The sequence below is a fragment of the Muscardinus avellanarius genome (assembly GCF_963383645.1).
Source record: "Muscardinus avellanarius genome assembly, chromosome: 1".
Lineage (NCBI taxonomy): Eukaryota > Metazoa > Chordata > Mammalia > Rodentia > Gliridae > Muscardinus > Muscardinus avellanarius.
The window spans coordinates 135,420,385-135,435,038 of NC_137786.1; the positions used below are offsets into that span (position 1 = coordinate 135,420,385).

General features: G+C 43.6%; 1 protein-coding gene across 1 annotated transcript in view; it reads left to right on the forward strand.

The window, feature by feature from the left end:
* Positions 1 to 354: 354 nt before the first annotated feature.
* LOC308265878 (beta-galactosidase-1-like protein 2) overlaps positions 355 to 14,654 on the forward strand; it is a gene marked incomplete at both ends in the record, with an annotated part of 39,479 nt that continues 25,179 nt past the window's right edge. Inside the window, 2 exons of the mRNA XM_080699834.1 lie at positions 355 to 440; positions 12,520 to 12,717. Of these exons, the coding sequence (XP_080555960.1) occupies positions 355 to 440; positions 12,520 to 12,717 (284 nt within the window). The remainder of the gene's footprint in view (positions 441 to 12,519; positions 12,718 to 14,654) is intronic.

Here is a 14,654-nt window from a genome sequence, read left to right on the forward strand (position 1 = left end):
CAGGACAAACGAGGAGCTGCCACCCCTCCCCACCTCTCCCCTCCCTACCCCTCCCCTCCCCTCTCTTTCCCACCCCTCCTCTCCCCAGCCCTCCCTTCCTCTCGCATTCCCTTTTCACCCCTCCCCTCCGCAGCCCCTCCCCTCCCCTCCGCAGCCCCGCCTTTACCTTAACGAGGCCGGGATGCGCTGGGCGGGGCCTCAGGCAGCAGCCAATGGGTGGCAGCAGGCGGGGCGGGCGGCGGCTTGGTTGTCCAGGCGACCAGCGTGCGGCCCCACCCCCAAACCTGGGCTCTGGCGCTCCTCAGAGTTCTTGCTGGAAAGGAAACCTGGGTCCCCGCGCGCAGCAAGATCGCTATGGCCTTGTGGAGCCTCCGGCGGAGGCCGGGCAGCACACTTGGACTCCTGCTGCTGATCATCTTGAGCTATCTGGTGTTCCGCAGGTGAGAAAGATCCCCACCCAGCATCTGAGGGATTACACACGCTGAAGCCTGCCACACCTGGGGATCTTGCCTCTTGCAAGCTGCAAATTGCTGTTTCCCATGGAAACGGCTCCAGCTTCCTCTTTCTTGGAGTTCCCCAACATTCCAAAGTTCATCTGCGCCTCCAGGCACTGTGATCCTGTTTGCAGGTCCAGCAACGTCTGGTGACACCAGCCGCTGCCCTCCGAGTCCCCATGAGCCTGTGCATTGAGCTTCCCACTTCTTAGCACCTGTGGCATGGAGCTGTGCTTTTCCTGGACACTCCCAGCACTCTGGGAAAGGTCGGCAGAACTAACCTTTACATCCTTTTCAAATGCCCCGCACCACTTCCCTACATAACCCCCTTCTGCTCTCCTCCCAGGCCCCCACATTTCCTCCCAGGCTTGCCGGAGTCTCTCCTATTCCGCAGGGGCCAGCGCCCCAGACCCCACAGCTTTGCTAGATTTAGCTCGTCCAGCATGGTCGTAAAGATGCTGCCTGTTGGCTTCCAATTTCCTCGGACCTGATTTATTTGCACCATGCTACTACTAATGTTTCTCCACTTTTCCTTAGTCGCCATCACCAGCTGACTCCTCCCCAACACGACCATTTAGAAAATATTGTTTATGGCAAGTGGTTGGGCTCAGTGATAGAATGATTTTCCCAGAGCCTGTGTAAAAGTTTTCAGGGTGCTTTACCCCAGAATTTTTCTAAACTGCATCTATTTATAGCCCTGACCGTCTTTCAGGTCGATGTCTGGCACTTTCCATATTCAAAACCTTCTGTGTTGCTGGGGAAGCAGACAATCAGTATGACATGGTTTGGTGCAGATTGTTGAGCTGAAGGCCAAGCCACTTGGCCTGGTGGCAGGCATACTGCCCTTCAGCTTTCTTCTCTACTTTTCTTCCTCATTTCTTTGAACTTCCCGTGGGAGACTATAGGGGTGTTTGATAAAGACAAAGATCTGAATGTTTTATGCCTCCACAAAAACACATATAGAAGCCCTTTACATTTACACCTTTTTGTGACTTACATCCATTCTTTTGGAAATAATAGTCTGTCACAACAATGTTTGGAACAAGAAAATGGTTCTCACTCCAGGGTGCTGAAAACTTACAAAGTATTTCATTTCACCACTTCTCAAGATTTCCCATTTTGACCATGATCTCTAGTCCACTCCTTGTTGAAGGTTTGTCTGGCTCAGCTTTCCTGGAGGTACGAGGTTGGTGCGATCCCAGAAGAGTTGCTCAGAGGAGAGGCAGCAGGAGCTGCATACCTTAGGGTGTTGAGGAACCTGGGCTCCAGAGAGAAAGGGTAGCTGTGTGCAGGTAGCCTGTTGTTGGCCTGAAATAGCATTCTGTGCAGGGGACCCAGATAGGTCACTGTGAGAGGCAGCACTGAAGAGCTTGAGACAGGCCCAGCAGCACATCCTAAGAGTCCTCAGGTAAAGATGTGGGAAGGAGGCTGGGTGTTTGTTGTTGTCTGTCAGGACAGAGAGGAGGTGTCAGGCAGCTGACCAGGCCTGATCTTGTCAGAGGTGAGTTAACCATAGCCCCACCCAGGTGAAGTGGCCATAGTAGGAGTCAGACTGGGGCCAATGGAGTGGCCTGCAAAGGGCAGCAGAGAATACATAGCTGTGACTCAAGCCTGGGGATCAGTTTGGAATGCTTAGGAAAGTTGTTTTTCGTACCCCTTCTTTCTCAACAGGTAAGACTGAACCATCTTCAGGCCCATCTCTTAGGATTCTGTAGAATACATGCCTTTTTGATATCTTTTCGGTGGTTTCACCCTCCTGGGTGTGTACTGCACAATTCCTTCTGTGGGACTTGTGAGTTACTCTAATAGCCCTGGAGGCCAGAAGGAAAACAACCTGTCTCTTCCTCTTCCTGCCTTAACCCAGCTTTGACTAGCTTGTTAACTGAGTGGGAGGTGGGAGCCTCTCCCAGCTGTTATTGGGGAATGTTGGTGTGGCCAGTGGAATATGGGTCACATGCAAACTGGCTTCTCAGCTCACAACTTTGTGGAGCTCAGAGGTGAGGATCTTCCCTTCTCTTGGAATCTGGAAGGCAAGTATTTGGAGGGAAGTGGATGGGGGAAAGCTGTTTAGTTGTATAATTTCTTTTTTTTTTTTTTAGAATTTCTTTTTTTTCTTGAACTTTTCCTTGAGTTGGTTCATACTCACTTATAGCTGTTTAATTACATCATATCTGAAAATATGAGGGCATATTGATTTGGAGAAGCTTTTAACCTTAGATATTTAGCTTGAACAATGATCTTTCTTATTTAAAAAAACTGAAATTCCATTTTATTGAACACTGGTCTTTCTTAAAACTATCTTTCTTGGTGTATAATTGTCATGCAATGAAGCAGACATGGTTATCATATAAAGTTTTATATATAAGATATGTATATATAAAGTTATATGTAAAATTATATATAAATAAAGTCATGATATATCATTATATGTTATTATACATACTATATCTATTTATATCATATATATATATACCATATGGAAAACTTCCACCCTAATTGTGATAGTGAAAATATTCTCCAGCCCCCAATATTTCCTTATACCCCTTTGTCATTCCTTCCTCCCACCTTTTCCTGCTCCCCAGTCTCAAGCAACCACTGATCAGTTGCTTTCTGCCACCATATTTTCTAGAATTTTATAGAAATGTAACCTGAATTGTGTACTCTTTTTTTTGTTTTGTTTGGCTTAACTTTTACTTAGCGTATTTTTTTTTTAGATCTATGATGTGTCAATGTGAGTCATGCCTTTGAACCAGTTGCCTTTGCCTCCATTTTCTCCACCCACTTCATGAATGCAAGAATGCCTGCTTGATAGGATTAAAGCATGGCCCACTATGATGCTTTTCCTTAAGACAAATGTATCATTGAGTAATAATTCAATCAACTCTACATCTCTCATACCTGAAATTTTACCTTACCAGGCAGAATTTGAGAGAGGAAAGCCTCCTACTAGTAGGCAGCCAACTTTGTGCTCCTAAAAGGTATATTGATTTCTGAAATCAGTTCTACCACTCACTGTTTCTGTACTTCTATAGTTGAGATTCCCGACCACAAGCTATTTTTGTAGGGGAAAAAAAGGAAGGGGCCCACCAAACTCCTTGGTAATGGTAGATAACCTAACTATGCAGGTCATTTTTTTTAAATCCAAATCATAAATTTTTCCCCAAAGATATGTGCACAAACTGTCTCTTCCTGAGCTTCTATGAGGTCATTGATTTTATGAGCTTTGCTTACTCTGGGACTCTACTCTGCTAAAGGCCTGAGTCATAGTCTCTGAAATGTTCAAACTCTTTGAATGCTGTCCCTTTCATCTTCTAGTGTGAAGTTTTCAGCATCTGGTCTTTTCCAGCAGGTATTTAGGTAGTGACACAAAGATACCTGGGAAGTGGCTCATAATACAGGGGAGGTGGGATGACTGAGCTACCTCATGTTGGGAAAATAGGAGTGGCAATGAGATTCTTACAGGACCATGCTAGACAATGAACAAGACAAGAGCTGTCTGAAGGATTGACATTATTGGCAAATTTGTGATTTAAGGGGTTGGGATGCCCAGAAAATTGAGGGCAAATATCTGTATAGCCTTGGCAGCAGAAATAGCAGAAAGTTGGCCAAAAGTTTCTCCCCATCTTAGGTCCAAGGAGAGGCAAATGAGTTAAAAACTCTTATTCTTTGGTAAAATAATACATTCTCTCACTTCGAGTGCTTTCAAGAAGAATTCAGGAGATGCTGGAGCTTGGAGTGAAAGAGTTTTTCGTACCTGCAGCTCAGGCTTACTTTTTAATCAGCTTTAACTTTTGCTTAAATAAATTGCTATGGATATTAAATACCACTTTGAAAGAGGGTTTTCAGCTGGGCATGGTGGCACACACCTGTAATCCCAGGACGTAGTGGCATATGCCTGTAAGCCCAGCACTTAGGAGGCCGAAGCAGAGAAGATCACAGGTTCAAGGCCAGCCTCAACAACTTAGCAAGATCCTGTCTCTAAAAAACTTACAAAGGGCTGAGGGTGTAGCTTGGAGATAGAATGCCCTTGGGTTCAATTCTCAGTATCAAGAAAACAACAATAACAACAAGAACAACATACTCTTGTTGTGTGGGATTAGCCCTGGGATATAAAGACAGGGGATATTTTTAGAGACTTATGGCAAAGAAGCGAAAACAATTTTTTGACTGGTGTTTACCCTTTGGAGGCTCTAATTGGTCCACACTGCCTCTGTATTTTGGCACTTAGCTGAGTGGTGGGGTTGCTTCTTTCAATAACAAATTATATTTTTCTTAAAAAATTAATTTGTGAGTAGGTACTATATGAACATGCTGATTATTCAAAGGATAAAGGGGAATCTAATGAGATGAAACTTCCACCCCTGTCCCCTAGGCAGTCTTTCTCCTCCCTCCCACAAGAGGTTATTACTGATAATGGTTTCTTTTAGAGTTACTGTATGCATATATAACAAGATAGCTATGCATATTCTTCCATTTGTCCATTAGACACATAATTTATTTAAACACTCCTCTATTGATGGGTATTGATTGTTTGCTTCCTTTGACTACAAAAGTAAACAAAGTTGCAATGAATATCTGTTGGATATATTTCTATAAGTAGAATTGCCGACCATAGCAGATCTTAATTTTAAATAGACATTTCCAAAATAGCATGGGCCATTTCTATTGGGCCAGTGTAAAGAAGATTCTTAGCTCAACTCTATAGTCTAAGGGAGGAAATTCTGATTAATTTCTGTGTGGAGAGCAATGTAGATTTCTTGGGTTTTATAAGAACTAAACCATTTCTGATATACCTTTGTCAGAAAGTCCCAAGTGATAGATAGATTAAAAAAAATATTTAACAGAATTATGTTGCTTCCTTCTTATTTTATGAGGTCATTTCATTTGGACTTTTGGAATAGCTCCAACCAAGATCAGAGGCTTGCTCTTAGGACTACAGTCATTTTGAATGATCTGACAAGAGTTTTCACTGCTCTCTAGGTTGAGATAAAAATTATCTATTCATGAGGCTATTAATGGAAAAATTTCCCATAGTAAAATTAGTGTCACTTTACATCAGGGTACCCTTATAATAGTTGTTGCTGTTGTTATGAGGTAGATTATTAATGAGGGTTTTTGTTATTTTGTTAAATCTCAAGGTATTGGTCTAGCATGTGCTACTTAATGTACATACTTCCCACAGTACTCAGAAAATGTTGCTCCATGAACTAGATCATTGTTTCTGGTCAGATAGGCAGCTACTTTGCCAGATTCATTGGAGCCTGGGTGCCAGCCAGTCCTGGATTATTGGAGCCGTGTCAGGAAAAGGGCAGAGATGCTGGGGTTGCAGTCATGTCTTCAGCCTGTGTCTGAAAAATGCAAGTACCTGCTTTGCAAATGTAGGTCCAAGTCCTTTTGGGTATCTGATACCTCTCCCAGAAAAGCAAGAGTTGAAAGCATTGAGCCTAGACCAAGAGGCACATCCAGGAAACTGGGCCAGATGTAGGGACTGGGTTCTGCTTCCTTGGGCTACAGTTCTTGGGGCCTAAAGATTGGTCCAAGAGACAATATTTTGAAGTAGAAGTGTTAAGGGCATTGGCCTGTACCAAAGAGTGAATATCCCCTAAAACTCTGCTGCTAAAGACATTAAGAAGGACGAGAAGATTGGTAGGATGCAAATATCCCCAAATTAACAGTTTTGAGGAAAGGATGACCAAGGAAATTGGGCCTCATGGTATTCTATAAACCAAACCATAATCTTGACAGTGATGATTAGAATTTTACATTCTGACCCCAGTAAGTAAAGTTCTATGTGTGATTATATCTCTTGGGCAGTTTAAAATATCTACTACTTAAAAATCATGGTTTCTGGCCTGGCCACTTGGATGAATTAAAAAGTGAGTGTTTTCTTGATCAGCATGTAAATATGATTCCTTCCACTCAGATTCAATTGAACCTTACTTCAGGAGGCCCTAATAAGGTTACAGTGTCCTTAGAAATTGAACTTGTAAAGCAGTCCTCTCAGATAACTAAATATGTTTTATATATAGTATCAAAATAACCAATTCTTGAGACCAGGGAGGACTTGTGTTCTGGACATCAAAGTACTGATGTTGCAGTCTCCAACTGCAGATGCTCAGCTTTCCTAGGCCCTTGGCCAGCCTAGACTTTGTGAGTGTCCCCTGGGCCCTGCTACTGGCATTCTACTTCATTGGCTCACCACACTGTCTCTGCTTCATCTCCTGGCCTATCCGTATCAGGCCAGGCCCTCCATGGCGAGCAGATTCCTGAGATGGCTAGGACCCAAATGAGGCCTCTGAGCCCCAGCACAAACACTGATCAGTGTTTTCAGGATACAGGTAATACAGGGAAACCCTCTGGCAGAGAAAGAGGTCCTGATTACCATACTTCAGTGTCTGGATCTGGCTTTCCTCCCACTTCATCCACACTATAAAACCCATTTTGAAGCTTGAGAATCCATTCATAAGCCCATTCAAAGTGAAAGAGGTGGGGACCTGTCACCAGCTCCTCTGTCCTTTTCTATTCAAACTCATTCACCCAGTGCTTCTTGGCATGCCCAGGGACAGCATGCCTGCTAGAATCTCCCCTCTACCCTTTCATGATATAATCCACCCCAATGATCAAGAATAAAGTATCAGTTGGGCGTGGTGGCACACACTTGTAATCCCAGCATTTGGGAGGCTGGGACTGGAGGATCACAGTTCGCGGACAGCCTCAGCTACTTAGTGAGGCCCTCTGCAACTTAGTGAGACCCTGTTTCAAAATAAAAAATAGGGTAGGAGGTATAGCTCCGACATCAGTTGCCCCTGGGTTCCATCTCCAGACCCACACACGCAAGAAAAGAATGAAGTATCAGAAGGCTTCACTCTCTAACTTAGTCCCTCACTAGGCATAGCCAGATGAGAATTCCTCTCGCTACAATGTAGAAGAACTCAGGACCTACTTCATGTTCCACTGCAGCCTATTTTTGTGTCTGTAGCAAGCACAGCTTGCAACATGAACAGTGTATGCTGTTTCCAGCTACCAAAAGGAAGCTGGTAAGGATGGGGTATAAAGATGGTGTGAAGCCCCATCAGGAATCCTGACACATGTGCCTTCTTCTAGGAGCCTAGCCTTAGACGGAAATCTGTCCTCCCCTCCTTTCTAGATGGACAGCCTAGGGACAGATTGCAGTGTGATGGCTGGGTCTGCTGTCCATTGTTTTCTAGGTCTGAAAATCACTTCCCTAGAATGAAGCTAAGATACTAGAGCAGCAGAAATTATTCCTATAAGCTCCAGTTTCAAAGAAGGCAGGTGTCCCTGGTTTTGCTTTCTCTGGCCAAGCCAGGGAACCTACCTAAATCCTGGCCAACTGGATTCAGCTGCCTGCTCTTCATACCAAATAAGCAAATGATATAAAAAAGAAAAATGGATTAAATACAGTGTGATCAAACCAGAGAGAAATGGCTAGATAATTTCTCCACAGGTCTTACAGGAGTGGCTACAGCTTACTGAAACAAAACCCAGGATATATACAGATGTAGATTTAGATAGGCTGTGACCCCCTCAGAATGCATCAGTTTCAGCTTCCTGGGCTTCTAGCAGGCCAGGGGCTAGTTCTTAAATTTTCAGTTTTAGCATGGGGAAGTTCTCTGTTTCAGTTTCATCATGAAAGTTTTATCATGAATGAACTGCTCACTAAGAAAAAACAACTGAAACACACTGGGATTTCTTAGGGGTTGATTAGCCCCTTGGTAACAAAGCCTAATTTAGGACGAAGTGTCTCTAACCATTCAACCAGCCAGATATAACCACACAGTCGATTCTTTCTTCATTATTACTGTATTAATTACTCAGTAAATTATGGGGGTATTCTTAATAGAATGATCATTAGTATTAATAATCATGATTGCTATTAATAACCATTTGTGTGGTGCTTTGTTGTTTGGTCCATGAATCCCTAACTTGCATCATCTCACCTCACAGAGAATCCCTTAGAGAGACTCAACATTTACCTTTATTTTTCTCACTGAAGTCATTTCTTTTGTTAAGGTTTTGAGGACCTGGCTAGTAACCTACCAGAAAATTTCCAGGAAGGAAAAGTTGAATTCTCTAGGATTTTTTAATTTGATAAGGCTAGCTTTCTTATTTGTAATTTTGTTTATTTCTTGCCTCTTGATAAGAACACAGAATATTTTAAAGGCATTTTTTAAAGTATATCCCAGAGGGAAATATAGTAAGTGTTGTGTGCATGTATGATTGTATCACTTTGAACCTCACTATGCTGTATATTTACAAAACACCAATAAAAGTAGAGAAGGAAAAGAAATAGATCAGGACTGAAGAGAGTAGGAATTGCTCATATAATTTACAATGAATTAAATGGATTTCAACATTAAAAAAACTAGAAAATGGCAAGACAACGATATTAGAAAGGAGAAGCTCAATTTGGAGAGAGATTATATGTATATTAGGTATAGATTGGTGCTTCTTAAGCTTTAACTGTGGAATCTAGTTAAAACACAGATTTTAATTTAGACAAGCACAGATTAAAGGTGTTTTAATTGGCAGGGACTGTGTTGGCATGAAAATCACAAAGAGGCAACCTCTACCCTCATCTACCTCTCTGTACTTGGGGCGGGGGGCTCTCACACCCATAAACAGAAGTTAGGTTCAGTGATGTGTGCTTTGGACGAGAATTGGAGGTTGTGTTTTTCAAATCATGGCCAGAGAATAAGGAATGCTACCTGTAGTGAGTGATCGACGTGCTGAAGTGATTGCCAAATTGCATCATCATTGTCCTTGAAGAGGAGATTGTGTGTGTGTGAGAGTGTGTGTGTGTGTGTGTGTGTGTGTGTGTGTGTGTTTAACCAGTTTTGCTAATATCATCCTGGGGCAAGCCTGGCAGGTGCCTGAGGTGGGGACCTGGCAAATACTTTAGGCAAGGAGGGCTGGACAGAAGGCAGGTGTATTCTTCGGAGGAGGTATGGGCAAAACCAAAGGAGATACAGATTGTTTCATCTGAGATACAGAGACTTGAGACAGCCAGAATGGTCAGGACATGTAGCTAAAGGGAAGAGCCAGTTGAGAAGAGTAAGAATAATTAAAGGAAGGCTCAGGAGGAACACCAGGGTCTTATTTGACTAATCCAGGGCTTCTCTGCTAGGATAGAAACACACAAGGTTTCCTGAAAAGGGATAAATGTTAAATGTTTTCAGCTTTGCCGATCACACGATCTCTATTGTATATGCTTAACTACCCCCCAAAGCAGCCATACATAGATGATCATAGCAGATGATGTGGCAGTGTGCCAGTACACCTATTTAAGAATGCTAATTGTGAAGTTCATGTCATTTTTATGTGTCCCAATATATTATTCTTTTGATTTTTTTCAACCACTCAAAAATATGAAAACCATTCTTAGCTTGCAGGCCTCACAAAGACAGGTGGTAGGAGGATTTGGCCTGTGACTAGAGTTGGTTAGCTCCTGGGTTGGTCTGGTAGAATTTCAGTGTACAGAATCCTTCATTGTAAAATTTTAGAAGTTGTAAGACAGCCTGGCACTAAAATGAGGGAAATGGAGAGGTTGGTTTTATTCCATATTAGGGACATAAAATCCACTGAGTCTAGCCTCTGTGATATGCAAAACCATGCTAGCATAGATTTATTTGGAAGGGTAGTAGACTAAGAAGGCTGAGGTTGATTAACGGAGGAGCTACATTCAAATATGTGTAAAATTATGAATATAACGTGGTTAACCTGGACACTTACTGTTGACAGGGAGGGGAAGTCGGGGGAAGAGAGTACCAAGCAGTCTGAATGTATGCTGTTTCCAATATGATCCACATAAAAATAAAAAATAAAAATAGTTAGCAGACTCTTTCATTGTACTTCATGGGATATTTCATCCTACCTGGTCCTCACAGTAGTCTTTCTGAGCAGCTAGAATAGCTCCCACTTTAGAGAGGAGCAAACTCATATTCACAAAGCTGGTGTCATTAACTCAAGAAGACAGTGCTACCCAGGAATTCATGTCCAGATCTTTCATTTCCAGATACATAGGCATACACACACTTTTTTGGTACTAGAGATTGAACCAAGGGGCATTCTGCCTCTGAGCTATACCCCATATTTTTACTTTGAAATAGGGTCTCACTAAGTTGCTGAGGTTGGCCTGGAACCTGAAATCCTCCTTTCTCAGCCTCCCAAATGCTGGAATGACAGGTGTGCACCACTGTGCCTGACTACTTTCAGATATTTTGTCCTTTATCAATATAGATAGTCCTTTAGAAAAACTGAGTCCTAAAATATCTTCAAGTCACTTGTTGGAATATGGAATTTTTCTCTTTTGAGAAAAAACAAAATAGTGGTGATTAGGCCCCAGGTTATCCACAGATGACCTAGCAGAAATGCAATCCTACAGATTCCATGGGAGTTTCAAAGCTGGGGGCTGTGAGAAGTAGGAAAGAGTTGATAAAAAAAATTTCCCCCATGAGTGGCCCAAGAAAACTTCTAAGTGACCAGTGATATCCATGAACCACCCACTCTTTTGGCATTCTGCTCCCATCTGTGGTCTTCAGGGCTCTTGAACTTGGGCCAGTCCCTCCTATAAACTCAGATGGGGAAATTTTTTATGCAAGGGAGCCCTGCAGAATTAGGCACTGTACTGAACAGGGGCCAAGGAAAAGTACCAACTAAAATATGCACTTGCCTCAAACTCATTTCTGTTCTTCTTTTCTGTTTCCAACTTGCCTAAACCTCCTGGCTGCAGATTCCAGCTCCCCATCTACCCTTGCCAGCTTTCTCTCCTGGCCTTTAGTAGCCTAGATGGATAAAAGAGAGAAAACTCGAGGGACATTGCATCACTGGGAGCCGTTTGAAAGGCTTCCGCTGGAGCCAGCGGCAAAAGCACGGGTTCCGAAGAGAGGCGTGAAGATGAAGAATTCAACTCTTAAGAATTTGATTCCAAGAATTTTTAAAAATTCTAATGTGGGGTGGGCAGCCTACTATCTCTAATGGCCGACCCCTGCTCCTGGGTCAATATCTCTATTGGCTGATCCCTGCTCCTGGGTCATTATTCTCTATTGGGCTGAGGACTGCTCCTGGGTCAATATTCTCTTTTGGGCTGACAATGGGTTTATTTCTTTTGAGGTATTTATAGAGTTTCAGGTCAATTAACATCCCAGTGCTTTCACCACTGGAATACAATAGAGACCAATCCAAAGCACATACAGTACAGGCAGGTTAATCAGTACCCTCGCGCCACCACTGCCTTATCTTCTCCCAGACCTTTTACTTTGAACTTTCTGTGACCCCAAACCTTGTTGACTCTGGGCAAAGGACAGTCAGCTGAGTCAGAAATATTCTTTTAGGGGAAAACCTTAATGGCTTCCCACAGGCTTCTCTTGGACAACTCCAACAGCTTTCTTGGGGGGACTATGTTTTTGTTGGGTCATCACTAGGTTGGCCCTTGATCTTCAGAAAATACTTAAGATCTGAAAATCTAGCTGATGAATAGATGTCATCTAACCTGATGCCTCTTTCCAGATATCTACACCTTGAGTCGAGTGGCTGTGACTGTGAAGGGGCTCGGAGGTACTGTGTCTAGTAGCTGCTGCTTTAGTGTTTAGTCAGAGAGCCTAGGACAGCTGGCCATGGTAGGAGCCCGTGAGCTGCAGCAGCTCTGGAGTTGTCGATGTTAGAGAGCAGCATTTCCCATGTCGTGTGACCCTGCTTCGTCCTTTTCCCTTTTAGCCACACATCTCCATGTTGAATATTGTGTCTGTTTTGATCCTGACTGCAGTGTCAGCTGGCCCTTTCCCTGCACTGGGGCCCAGCCCGGGGAGTGGTGCTGAGGAAAGACAACTTCCAAGGTTTGGCCGGGTCTGAGGGTGGGAGCTTTGGCTGACCACCATGGGAACAGGCCCTCTTCAGAGAGCAGGGTTGAGGGCCTGCAAAGGAGGCAAGGAAGCCGATCTCCTCTCTGCACTCCTGTGTACTGTTTCCAAAGAGCTCTGAGGCTCCATGAGGTCTTTTCTCTCCCCAGATTGAACTGGAGCACTCTGATCCTTCCAGGGCTCATGCATCGGCAATTAGGGCTGCAGGCAAATGGCCCCAAATTTATGCTGGAAGGCTCCACCTTCTGGATCTTCGGGGGCTCCATACACTATTTCCGTGTGCCCAAGGAATACTGGAGGGACCGCTTGCTCAAGATGAAAGCCTGTGGCTTGAACACCCTCACCACGTAAGTGTCATGCCCCATCCCTGCCCCCAAGTCTGGTTACCAAAGAAGGGGCTCCTGGTGACTGCAGGGGGAAATATGTAAGAGGAAGAATCAGCCTAGGCCCTCTGCGTAGGTCTACAGGGTAAGTCTGCCTTTCCCCTAACCCCTACAGCGTTCCCTATTAACTGACATGAAAAGAAGTGACATGAATATAAGGTCTAAAGCAACCAAGTAGCAATGTTGAGCCAAAGGACATGGTGAGAGAGGTGAATGTAGATGTGAGGGGTGACTTGGAGCTTGCAAATACTATTTTTGTGGGTGGTTTGAACAGCAGAAGCTCATTTTCTCACTCTTCTGGAGGTTCAGCCCATTGTTGAGGTGTCAGCTCACTTGGTTACTTTAGTGGCCTCTCCTTGGCTCGTAGAGGGCTGGTGTCCTCCCAGGGTTTTTCCTCTGTGGGTGTTCACTCCGGATGCTTTTCCCTCTTCTTATAAGGATAACACACATAATTTTTTTTTAAATGAACATCCTCCCACCCTCATTTTAAGTGCAGATGAATGAAATCTTCTTTAGGTCAGCTATCTGGGAGGCTCTCTGTCAGAGGCCTTTAGTTTCCTCTTGGGAATGATCCTGATCGTTGTGGCTATCATTCTAGCACCCTGTGTGATGATGAGCACCTGGTAGGCACTCATTATAATGCTGAATGTGTGAATCACTTAACAATAGGGTCACTCGTGAATAATTTTAATTTTTTTTGGTGTGGTACTGGGAATTGAACCCAGGGGCATTCTACTTCTGAGCTATATTCCAACCCTATTTTATTTTGAAGTGGTCTTAGTAAGTTGTGGAGGGCCTCACTAAGTTGCTGAGGCTGGTCATGAACCTGTGATCCTCCTGTCTCAGCCTCTCAAGTACTGAGACAACAGGTGTGCAACACCACACCTGGCTAATCTTGATCCTTTCATGGATTGTTTTTTTCCCTCAAATTGCCAACAGGTTCTTGGCTCTACATCCACAAAATACAGAAGGTTATCAAGCAAGGTGACTTTATTTTTAGGGGAGAATATGTGATTATAAATAAAAGAGATGGAATTCTTTGGGTGGTTATGAATTGAGTTTGGAGATAATTCCTAAAAGGGCTGTAGAAATGTTCTGAGCTGTGAGAGAATTGTTGGAAGAAGTGTAGATAACTTCTCAGAACTCTTGAGGGTTATAGAAATACTGCATAGTAAGCACTCTGCCTTACCAAAGCAGGGCATGGCACTGTCCATCCTGAATTGGAAGCCACAAAGCCTCTCCTCTCTTCACCTGGGAAGGGAATATTGTTTGTAATTGGGGGAGGGTTCTGTTCAAGGCCAGCAATTGGTGCAGGTGGGCGAGGAGAGCAGCTCTTATAACTACTATCATACATGACTCCTACCTCCTGCCTCTTGAGCTGGCTTCCTTCAAGAATTTACTGCAAGCCAGGTGTGGTGGCACATGCCTGTCATCCTGGGACTTGGGAGGCTGAGACAGGAGGATCATAGGTTGAAAGCTAGCCTTAGTGATTTAGCAAGGGTCTCAGCAACTTGTTTCCAAATTGTGTGTGTGTGTGTGTGTGTGTGTGTGTGTGTGTGTATGAGGTAGAGTGTCCCTGAGTTCAATCCCTAGAACCACACACACACACACACACACACACACACACACACACACACACACACAAAGCTTACTGCATCTGCGTGTTTTTATCTTTCTCTTTAGAATTAGTAGAGTTAAAACTTTCATTAGATTACAAGTTTGGGGAATCTGAATGCTTCAGTAAAAATAGGGTTGATAACTGAGATTTCTTCCTACATTACTTTCATTTATATTCATTTATTTTTCCAATGAAGAGTGGGAATGGCAAGCTGACCTGTGGCTATAGATGCTGACCTCTTACTCTGAATGTCTCAGGCTTTATCTAAATCTTGTTGGCCTTG